The sequence below is a fragment of the Argopecten irradians genome, chromosome 5, assembly GCF_041381155.1.
Source record: "Argopecten irradians isolate NY chromosome 5, Ai_NY, whole genome shotgun sequence".
NCBI classification, from domain to species: domain Eukaryota; kingdom Metazoa; phylum Mollusca; class Bivalvia; order Pectinida; family Pectinidae; genus Argopecten; species Argopecten irradians.
In genome coordinates, this window is record NC_091138.1 from 13,718,598 (window position 1) to 13,730,174 (window position 11,577).

An 11,577-nucleotide genomic window follows, 5' to 3' on the forward strand; every position below is an offset into this window, starting at 1 on the left:
CTGTACTATGCAAAGACAGAATAATTAAAACTGTGACAAAATGTTATCATAATTACAAAACAATAAAAAATTATGTTCTATATTCCTTGGAATACATGAGTTATAATCTTTATTTTAACTAACATATAACAAACATGATATTAAAGTTGGACTAGGATCTCAATGAATAAAACTACTAGATACATGCAGTGAAGAAAATTACAGTTCAATAATCAAACTCTGCAATACAACATCATTTTCCATTATGAAATGTTATGAGATGATAACTTATTAAATCAGTAACATTCATTAACCAATATAAATGTGATATTACTATTATTTTAACGTGTCAGCAGTTATTTATTATACTTTATCAGCATAACAATTTTGCATACATATCCCACACTTTTATATATGTCTGTGAGCTGTTGCATTTTGCTGTGCAGTCAAAAATCAATGAAGTAACCAATGTAAATAATGTCATAAATTGAAACTTAAATGATAGCAAAATGTCCAAAATGAGCTTTGAGGCAATAAAATATGATTAATGAATTAAATTAATCGACCAATTAGGCACATTATATTGAGACCCTAATGATGAAGTAACTAAGGAATAATCTTCTAAATGATCATGATAAGGTAATTAGCTGTTAATGGATTATCCATGACATAATTATGATGAGGAGACAAAATGATCCACTACATTTCATTCACCCCTGCAAATTCGAAATTAATTAGTCTAGTCTTTGATTTAGAAGAGTCTAAATGTGTCTTAAGGGGTGGATGAGTTGATAGACAATCCGCAATCCAGTTGGCATTAACACTCATCGAGTAGAACATGGCTATATCAAACAATCTTATTTCTAAAAGAATCCATGGTTAAAATGTAGTATTTTTTGTTCACTCATCAAAGATCCTCTATTATAAGCTGTTTGTAGTATGTATGACAAAGTATACTTATAATGAATGCATTGTCTTGGTCCATAGAGATTTGTTATAATTGTGTTTTACTGTAAACATCATATTAATGAACTGTTTATGTTAATTAGTTTTAATTTGGTTGAAGAATATGAGTTTCTTCAAATAAACGATATTACAACTTCTTACTTTAAAAGTTTCTTCTTTTTTTTTGTTTATTTTCTATCTCTCTTACTTTCTTCTATGTATATAAAATAACATTGCATACAGAACATAGATTCTTTATTAAATCTCCTACTTGGGAGACCTCATATTTATGGAATAAAAAGAAAAGTTCAAAGACCCTTGAAATTGCCTCAATTCCATTGTGCTTCTTGATGATTAATGACAACAATGAAGTTACTGTTTAGAAAATATGGTACAATGTGGCAATACAATAACTATACCAGAGAATGTAAATACCAATCTATTTTGTGGTTTCTTTTCTTAAACAAACCACAATAAATAAGGTACAAGTCATAACCTTAACTTAGTCACTGGTATAGGTCAAAAGATATCTCCATGAAGATGCTGACGTTTTAAAAACAACTTTATAGATGCCATAATTTATAGCTTCAAACAAAGAACACATCATTGACTTAAAAACAAGAAATTCCTATAATTTGACGGGACAGACATAGAAGTGACATTTGCCTTATTCATTTCATCATGGCAGAAATGTCATTTATATCCAGGTTATCAGAAAATGAAACAATATACTTTGAGATCAATTTCATGTATTTGCAACTTAAAGAATTGCATAACTAAATTATCTGATTTATTGCACTTTCCAAATTTAAATTTCAAGTTAATTTTACTGTGAGATAACAACTTAAAACTTATGTCTGAAGTTTGTAAAGTTACGAAATGAGAGTAGATGAATATCAGAAGCAACCTAATGACATTTCAAAGGTCACTTTAGCATATAAGGTCATCAGAACATGTGCACCATACATATGCCTGCCATAAAATCTTTTATGGTTGATTTTTGAAAACTGTTGTCACACATAATTTTATTATTTGTATATGGATCATCAATATACCATCTATAACGTAGTGGATTTAAACCCTGTGATGTACCAGTATGACTTGACTCACCTAACAGTTCCATACTAAAGCTCCTTTGACCTGGTGCAGGGTACTATTGCTGAGTCTGCTGTGAGATCAGCACATGTATTCCTGCTTTGGCCATAATTAAACATAGCTGTAGTTAAGTGGCCAAACACAACAACACATCCCTACTGGTCAGTACACAGTGGTCAAGTAACTGTTAGCAAACTATCCTGCTTCTCTAATGCTACCATCCGTCACTTCTAAACTATTCCCTAATTAATCAGAAGCCATATTTGAAATAATTTTTTCAAAGTTTGTCAAATCCAATGGTCATCAGATCACAGAAATGTACAAAAACGTTGTACTTCTGTTCATGGTTCTACAGAAGCCAGATATTACTTGGTAACTGTCATTCACCAAAGTTTGGAGACAATGTTCACAGATGTTGTTTAAATTCCATCAATAAACAGATAATCCCTTTGAGCCTCTGAAGTCTTATCATCCCATCAGCAGCGGTCCATGCTGGTCAAGCTGAATCTAGCCTGGACTTCCGCCCCTGGAGTCTACATTGATGTGACATGTATACCTGTGTCAGTACTAACATGTGCTACCTTCACACCACCCCGGCTCCAGGAGAAAATGAGTTACACATGATGGGGAGAAAGGCACCATTCCTCCCATCAGCTGATCGTAACAGACATGTAGCATGTACATATCCCCCCGGGCCTAGATACACCAACATTACTTTTCCACAGGTATATATCTTGTTAATATAGATCTTATTTCCATATACTGAATACAGAACTGTCAAAAATGTTTGGGAAGAACTTCTTTTGATAAAATTGATTATAAAGTTGATTAAATGACTGTATGCTTGCAAGATGTCATTAAGTGGGATTCAGGCCAACTCATGATCCAAGAAACGTAACTCTTGTAAATCTACTCACAAAATCAGTTTTCTGACTGTATGTACCGGGTATATACCTAGACACTGTAATACTAAAGATAACAATGATATAACGAGAGAACTAGTAAAATGGTAGTCAAAAATGTGAAATTGTTTGAAAAGCTTCAAGTCAAGCATGTCTTATGTTTATCCCATACTGACTGTTTGGTCAAACAAAATATAAACGTACTCATCTTTCTGGATTCTTGGCCCCCCCCCCCTCAAAAAGCAAAAATATATTTTGAGAATTTTATTTTGATTGGTCATAATGATTATTTTATATTTTAAACCATTTCAAAATGATTTTATGTGCTTCCAATCAAATATTAATTTATTTTTTTTCTTCATCTTGGTTCAATTGCAAATAAATTCTATAATCATAACAGTGTACACATTTTAATACTGCCATTCAATACACCTTCACCACACACATTACTATTTATGTATCCTCTATGGACATAAACATGCATGTTCCTTTCAACTTCAGAAAAATTCCAGTCATGCTTCCGTGATATAGCACTATAAAAAGGGCAACAGTTCCACTCTACAAGAAGACACAACATGAATATACCGCAGTCTCCCAAAACACGCACCTCGCACAACATACAAGCAGCACACCACATACATGGGAGACCGTCGTTACATGACCATAGCTGTTAATAGAAAGTTAATTAATCAAACAAACAAACAATCAAAAGTGAGCAATCTATATATAGTGCCATGTGTCTGGTACACATCTAAAATGGCCATATCTAATTGACAACATCCTCGAAGAGTTTCAAAAGTGTTTTGTCATTTGTTTGGAAAACATGAAACATAACCTTAATTACTGTAGATGACAAATACACACAAGTTTTGATTATATATAGAATATTTGATACCGGTATATAAATAACAGATGATACTCTAGCCAGGGTGTACAGATCAGAAGATATCAGACTGGTCATAATGATAAAATACCTTGTTACCTGTGACACCTTGACATCATTTTTAGCTGTTCCATAAATATTATCCATCTCCAAAGTTTAACAGAGCCAATAAATCTCTACCATTCCAAAAACATTGGTGCTAGGCTATTTATAGAGATGATGGTAGTTCACACCAGTTTCTCAGAAGTTTATATTTAGATTTAACCAGAATAAGCACCTACAATACTATATATATCAATGCGTGTGAAAAATATATAGTTCTCATAAAAGGAAACTGTTTTAGTAACACTCACAGTCCGTATAAATTTATCTTTGAGTATATATATATGCACATGTCAAATTGTGTTAAAAATGTTCAAAAGAGGTCTTAATATGTGGGTATATATGGCAATGGTTGCTAAAGCAGGTTTCTTTAAGAGCAAGAATATAAAATATGAAAAACTGTTAAGATAATAAATTATCATGTATTGATATGGGAATAAAAAGTAAGACAGAGTTGTTTGCTTATAAAGTACCATCATATCTAAACAGTACATACTCTAGATCTGTACACATATACCTGATCAATATCTAACATGTTTATATCTCTCCACCTTATTTTGTGTAATTTTATATTGTTTCCAAAATAGTTTAAATTAAATATTCTACAGTTGATAAATTCACCTGTTCAGGATTTTAAAACATTTGTCAAATTTTAATCAAGTGTCCTAAGAAAGTCTCGTTTGATTGATTTAATATCCTAAGAACAGCCAGCTTTATAGATGGAGGAAAGCTGGAGTACTCAGAGAAAACCCACCATCAACTGTTTAGTAACTGAAAAATGACCTGCATGAGTTTGAACTTGTGACCCAGAGGTGAAAGGCCAACCATTGAATGATTTTTTTATTATGAACCTGTCATATTCAGTGATAAACTTATATCCCTCCCCTTTTATCCTTTCTCTTAAACATCTTATAACAAGAGGAACCTACAACAGCTTTATCTTTATTAAGCAAACCAAAAATCCAAGATGACATTGTGTCCGCCATTTTGTTATTGACAGACTAAAGAAAACGTGAAAATTAAACTTTAGAACGATTCACAAAAGACTTTTCAGCCAAATTTCTATCAACTAACTTATAAATCAAATATGCATTAATACTACATACACTACTGAAAACCCAAATACAAAACAAGAGATCCCAGAGGGATCTTGGCGCCCACCATAGTATGATCTATGTCGGATAATGGAAAGAGGGATCTTTTTCCTGCTTTTCAAACTTTTCCAACCATACAACATGTGAAATTTAAGACAGATCACTTCATTACTTTCTGAGAAACATGCACAAATAAATCACAAGAGGAACCTATCCATGGAATATGAGAAATATCACTTTAGTAATTTCTGACAAATAGCGATAATTATCAAAATTCAAGATGGCAGCGGGTTGGCCATCTTGTTGACCGACCAGTCCCAAAATGCAATGTGCACAACAAGGGCCCTAGGGGAACCTACATATGAAACTTGAGAAAGATTCTTTCAGTACTTTCTGAGAAATAGCGGTAACAAACTTTAAGTATCAAAATCCAAGATGGCCGCCTTGCGGCCATTTTGTTCACAGATCAGTCCCAAAATTCAATATGCACAACTAGGGGCCTAGGGGAACCTACATATGAAATTTGAGAAAGACCCCTTCAGTACTTTCTGAGAAATAGCGGTAACAAGAATTGTTTACAGACGGACGGAACGACCGACGGACGACGGACCACGGACGAAAGGCGATTTGAATAGCCCACCATCTGATGATGGTGGGCTAAAAATTGAGAAAGATCACTTAAGACCTTAATAATCAAAGGTGTATCACTTGTTAGTTGTTACCTATATATTTTCGTCTCCAATATTTTAGCCATGAAAATCATACATGTATTACTAGAGACAACCACTTCAGCAACCAAGACAGGACATGTATGAGAAAGACCCTCAGCAAAAGATAAAACCCACTAACTGATAGTCAAATGTGTAAGGTCCAGTGACAAAATAACAAGACACGGATATGAAATTCATCATTTTCACTATACAATGTATATAAAGTGTTGGTTTCCTGCAAGTATAATATATATACGCATCTGTTCCTGGACTCAAAAGCTCCTGTTTCATTAAACAAATGTTTTAGTTTGAGTTTTTTTCTTTTTGTTTTTGACATACTATCATTATATGACATTATCTGGATATATTGATTAACAGGGGGACGTGCATTTTTTTCTGTAATTTAAAACTACTATCAGATCTTTTAATTCCAATATAGACCTCCAGTATGTAAAACTTTGTTTGAGTTTTACGGGCCATTGACAGCTGATGTCATTTAGAGCCTCACTATAAGTCATGCATTAGTTTAAATATGTAAAACAGGAAAAAGTAAACATTAATGTCAAATGCCCAAACTATGAATCAAACATAGGACTCTGGAATGACAAACCAACACCTCTACTGACTAAGCCAAAGAAGCATACTCCAATAGCTGAGAGACAGAGACCATGCATTGCATACAGTATAAGTGTAGCGTGATTTGACTGGGGCGATCATTGATGACCAGCTATTAACTCAGTTGAGAGAGCATTCGGCTAGGGTTCGAATCCCGGTCTGGCCGCTATATTTTCTCCTCTCCTGATACAAAACTGGTACTGAACTAAAATACCCATGGGGTTGGTGTATAGGGTCTTGCATGTCTTCAAGGGAAAAGTCTTTGAAATAGAGGGAGAAATGTAGCAAGTTTGGATAGGGTCGATCATAAGTGACAATGTAGCTCAGTCAATCGAGCATTCAGCTAGAGTTCGGTGGTCCTGGATTCGACTCCTGGTCTGGTCATTATATTTTCATCTCCCCTGTTACATACGTACATTATATACAAGCCAAGCTGGCATACCAACCTGTTCCTTTTACACAAACAAAATGTGCTTGTATTGTACAAACTGCCAATAAACGATGTAAAAATGGCTTTATATAATTATATAATAGACAAATTCAGTTTTGTTTTCCAATTTTAATTTTATGACCTACATGATGCACTTTAAATATCTATTTTCTTACCTTTCAGTTCCTAGTGCAAGCACTTTTCAAAAGGTCTCTTCTAAACATACATTCTTCCTGCAAGAAAAAAGATTATTTGCATATAGGTAATTGTATGTAACATTTTATTACAGTGGAACTTCCTTAAACTGATCATGGTCAGTGCATATAATTTCAGCCAGTTTAGAGAGGGTTCGGTTGGAGAAGTGAACCAATTACCAATCATTACGATCCGGATTTAATCGATCAGTAGTCGTTTTCTACATTATATAGTACTGCATTTATGCCTAGTGTTCGTTATAACCAACCGATACTAATTGTTAATGTAAATGTTATCACAAAAGAGAGAATCATACATTTAAAAGGAATGGATTACAACAATCTTTACTTTGTTACCGCTTATAAACGTAGTTATCTGTCAAAACTAATAGAAGACTAGCACATACAGTTAAACCCCTATAACTCGAACAGCGGGGGACCAGGTCAATAGTTTGAGGAATACGGGGTATTCGACTCATCCGAGGTTGGTCACGATCAACAGTCAAAATGTCCGGTCTCAAACTATGACAAACAATGCACGGCAAATACGTTTTAATTACCCTATCTTTCAGGATTTTGTATTTCTTGATTAAAGTGTTTTATTGATAGCAATATTAAGTTTAAAAAATATGAAAACATAAATTGAGCGTTTGAAATGCTTACGAGAAAGCTCTAACTTAAATCAAATGCCATTTACAGCAGGGTAAGCGATCAATGTACAATCCATATTGGTTAACCAGTAGTACATTTTCTATAATTTAATTATTCAAAATAATTTAAAACATTTACAAAATACATACTCACAATTAACCAGCATAATTACGGACATTAGAAACGATGTCTATATAAGTCATTTTTGTAAAAGCGTTTGGTTACATGTGTTCACGAGTAGTTACAAAATACAATGTACGGGAAAAGATACGGAACGCACTTTGCATATCGTTTGATATCGTTTACATCTTTCGATGAATAACATTGTGTTAGCATGTCGAATGAAAACAACACAGAAATTTAAAAAGATTAAACTTCTAATTAGGCGGACGGCAGTAATATCTTCCGCCTCTTTTGTCAATTCCCAATGCGTTAGCGTACTTTCTATTAACACGGATCAACAACTTTCATATTTTCGTATTTACAGCGAAGATAATTACGAGAGAAACATCAATATTTTAATGCCTTTTCTGAACTGTTCAAATAAAGTTAACATGAAACAACGACTTGCGATCGTGTAGGTAGGTAATAATGACACCGTTAATCCCTTAATTACCTAAAGGCTTGATACGCCACCTGTATAAACACAAGATCGTGAGCAAATATCCATGTCAGTCGGTGCAGTCATGTGTGACACAGGTAAAAAAATTTAAAGGGCCGAACACCTGTTCGACGAAAACATGGTTAAATACTATGTATTTGATGAAACGGGGGCATATTTCTGTTCGAGAAATAAGGGGTATTCGACGAATAGCTGTTCGAGCTATCCGGGGCTTTGTTACATAGATTATATAGGGACATGATTGGGACCATATGACCAGTGCGACGAATAGGGGGTATTCGAGGAATCCGGGTTCGAGTTAGAGGGGTTTTACTGTATATAAATATAACTTTTCTCTTTCATTGCAAAATGCATTTCAAAGTTCTTTCTTAATAACAATTGAACTTCATGCTAATAATTACATTACCATGTATTGTGTACCATATTATAAAAGTAGCTCACATTTCACCAATCTCTGACATTACATTTCCAACACAGCAAGTTACTAGCTATGTCAACAAGGTCATACTATGGAAGTATACCAATTTAGGTCATTCTATGTCCTTCATTTTAATCTTTAACCTAGATATAAAAGAAATATTTTTTTCGTGGTCAATATTACTCAAGGATTTATCAATTTCATATTTCAGTAACCCTAAGGTCAACTCTGTTTTGAATGTATGTATAACTCTAACTGCATTAATTGGCTTCCAGGTTAAATAATTGTTATAAATATCGAAATGTAGAACAAATATATGGACCCAGCCTACTATACTTTTCAGCTGGGTACGAAATGGTGCCTTTTTTGTCCTAGTGTAGCACTGCCTCAGAAAATCACAAGTGTAAAATTTTCATTTTACTTTTTTGTAGGTTTCCAATTTTTGAAACTATTTGTTATCGTAGTTTTTTATGCCAAAAACGTTGATGATATTGATCCTTGGTGAGGCATTTTGAAACAATTTGCTTTATGACAGATCAAGAGTGGGATATGTAGCTATATGCATACATAGTACACAATTAACGATGGCTTTCGGTTTTTTATTTTGAAATATGTTTATTTAATATTCTTAAAGGTAGGTTTCGCCCAATGAAATATAAAGACTATGAAATTGAAATTTATCCTATACATAATCTTCAGATCATTTTCAATGCATACAGCGAACAATATGGGTGGTCAGTTGCCTAGCTTGACCAGGAAAATACTCCTCTAAAAATAGATCGAAGTCAAGCTTTACATAGAACACGACGTATTTTTTCCAAAACGAGGCCGCAGCAACAAACGGAAGCGTGCAACAAAATGTCAGATAGAAGTGACAGTCTTGCCACGGCATGTTTAGTTAAAAAAACAACAACAAAAAATCGAAGTGCGAGGGACTGTTTATACATATCATATAATCTAAAACACTTCATGTTACTTACATACGCTCGCTAACTTTGTACACCAAATATACATGTAGTTAGTCTGCGGCTGTTTGTGTGCTGGCATATGTGTTGAAATTTAACTCACCACGTGCAATGCCGTTACACGAGTCCCAACAGATCCCGGCAAGTTCCGCTTGAGATGTGGCTTCTGTTTCTTCTATTGCTACATGCCATCTCTGAATTTAATTCCCTATAGATATCCTAAGGTGCTACCGATTCAGATATATTTTTTTCATCTCACGCACTTTCGTTCAGCCATTTTGTTTACTTTTAGTGCGTGACAATGCGCATGCGCCAAACTTCGACAACGCAATCCATCGCAGCTTCATTTGCATATTATTTTGTCTGACGGACACCGTAATAAATCAAGGATTTCCTTCAATTTTGTATTCAAGACACATTTGTTCAATCTCAAACACATAAAGAAATTAAATTGAGATATTTTGATATGTTTTTTCATCTTTTCTTCCGCTTATCGCATTTCACAAAAAAAATATTTATTTGGTTGGGCGAAACCTACCTTTAACGTAATAATATTTAAAAAAAACACCTATAAAACATAACAAACGAAGTATTTATTTTAATAAACACATATTACATAAAAGCCTAACATGGACTACAAGGTAAAGGAGAGAAACTCGTACGTGACAATTTAATTGACTAAGAACACGGAATTCGGCAGTCCGGAAAACTCGTAATCCAGACGGTTTAGGTTGAACGAAGGTGTCCGGATTTTTGAGGGTCCACTGTTATACATAAATTTATATTTTTGTTTTTTTTGCCAAAAAAAACATACAACCATTTTAATATATACTGTACTTTTGGTTATACTGTATGGTTTGCATAAATAATACTTTGGTCCATTAGCAGTAATAGGTATCAATTGTAGCTCTAAAGACGACACCATAATTTGTCTAAAAGTCGAGCTATAATATTGCAGCTATTGTGTGTATTGACAAGGCAACTCTTGTTAAACAGTTATACATGTGCTGTATTTTGAGTGGAAGTAGGGTTGAGGTGATCTCTAGATCTGTTGTATAGTTATCATATGTGTACATATCATATTTATAGTATATGTACAAATCATATTTTTATAAAAGGACAGGGTGATCCGATTGACACATTCTGAATTGAAGTGGGATGGTGTGATCCCTATGTTACACTGAGATACATTGAGTGTATAGTACCGTAAGTAGGACTTAAGCCTACCTACTATACAACTAGTGGGTCTACTGTATATAAGTTAGATAAAGAAAACTGGTAACCTATATAACCAAGAGACAATAAAATGACATGCACATGTTGTAAGCCAACAAACAAGTCGTTTACACATAGTTTTATAATGAGGGCTTTAAGCTAAAGAACATTCTGGTATTATTTATAGCAGTCTATACACAACAATAAACATACTGTACACCACAGCTATACATTACAGACACTGAAAACAGAAATGATTCATTATCACCTGTTGTGAAGACAGTGTATAGTTAGACGTCCAAATATCGAAGTGTCATCTCAATAACCTTGTAGTAGCATTCTTGTACATTGCAAAAATATGAAGAAATGATATGTCACGTCAGTCATCTTAAACTACACAGACTTGTGAGCACCCCTAATGATATCCAATACACACATAACACACAGGTAATATGATAAGGGGGTAAGACGGTTAAATAAAGAACTTTTCTGATAAATGCATTCAATAATTTGTGGTCGTCAAACATCAGGGCTAATTTATGATAATTTATAATCTTTTAACACCCAAAGAGAGCCTTTAAAAGTGTTAAGCGAAGTAAAAGGTACATAACAAACCTTTCCTGGTTATCCGGAAATAACATTATTGCAGCCGCCATGCTAATAGAATATCCCGGATGTGACAGGTGTGACGTCACAATCCGCCAAGTATAATATATCATTTTTCATGTATTTCACCCATATTATAACAAGATAATAA

General features: G+C 33.8%; 1 protein-coding gene across 5 annotated transcripts in view; it reads right to left on the reverse strand.

The window, feature by feature from the left end:
• LOC138322925 (myocardin-related transcription factor B-like) overlaps nucleotides 1-11,492 on the reverse strand; it is a 95,624-nt gene extending 84,132 nt beyond the window's left edge. Inside the window, exons 1-2 of one of the 5 annotated variants that reach the window (XM_069267160.1) lie at nucleotides 11,436-11,492; nucleotides 6,932-6,988 (exon numbers count right to left, since the gene is read on the reverse strand). Coding sequence is in view for 2 of the 5 variants with exons in the window: in XM_069267165.1 (XP_069123266.1) it covers nucleotides 2,035-2,047 (13 nt within the window). In the remaining 3 variants the exon portion in view is untranslated. Of the gene's footprint in view, nucleotides 1-2,034; nucleotides 2,138-3,895; nucleotides 3,977-6,931; nucleotides 6,989-11,435 lie in introns of those variants that run through there. The other 4 variants (XM_069267163.1, XM_069267161.1, XM_069267165.1 and 1 more) reach the window with 4 other exon arrangements.
• Between the last annotated feature and the right edge of the window lie 85 nt (nucleotides 11,493-11,577).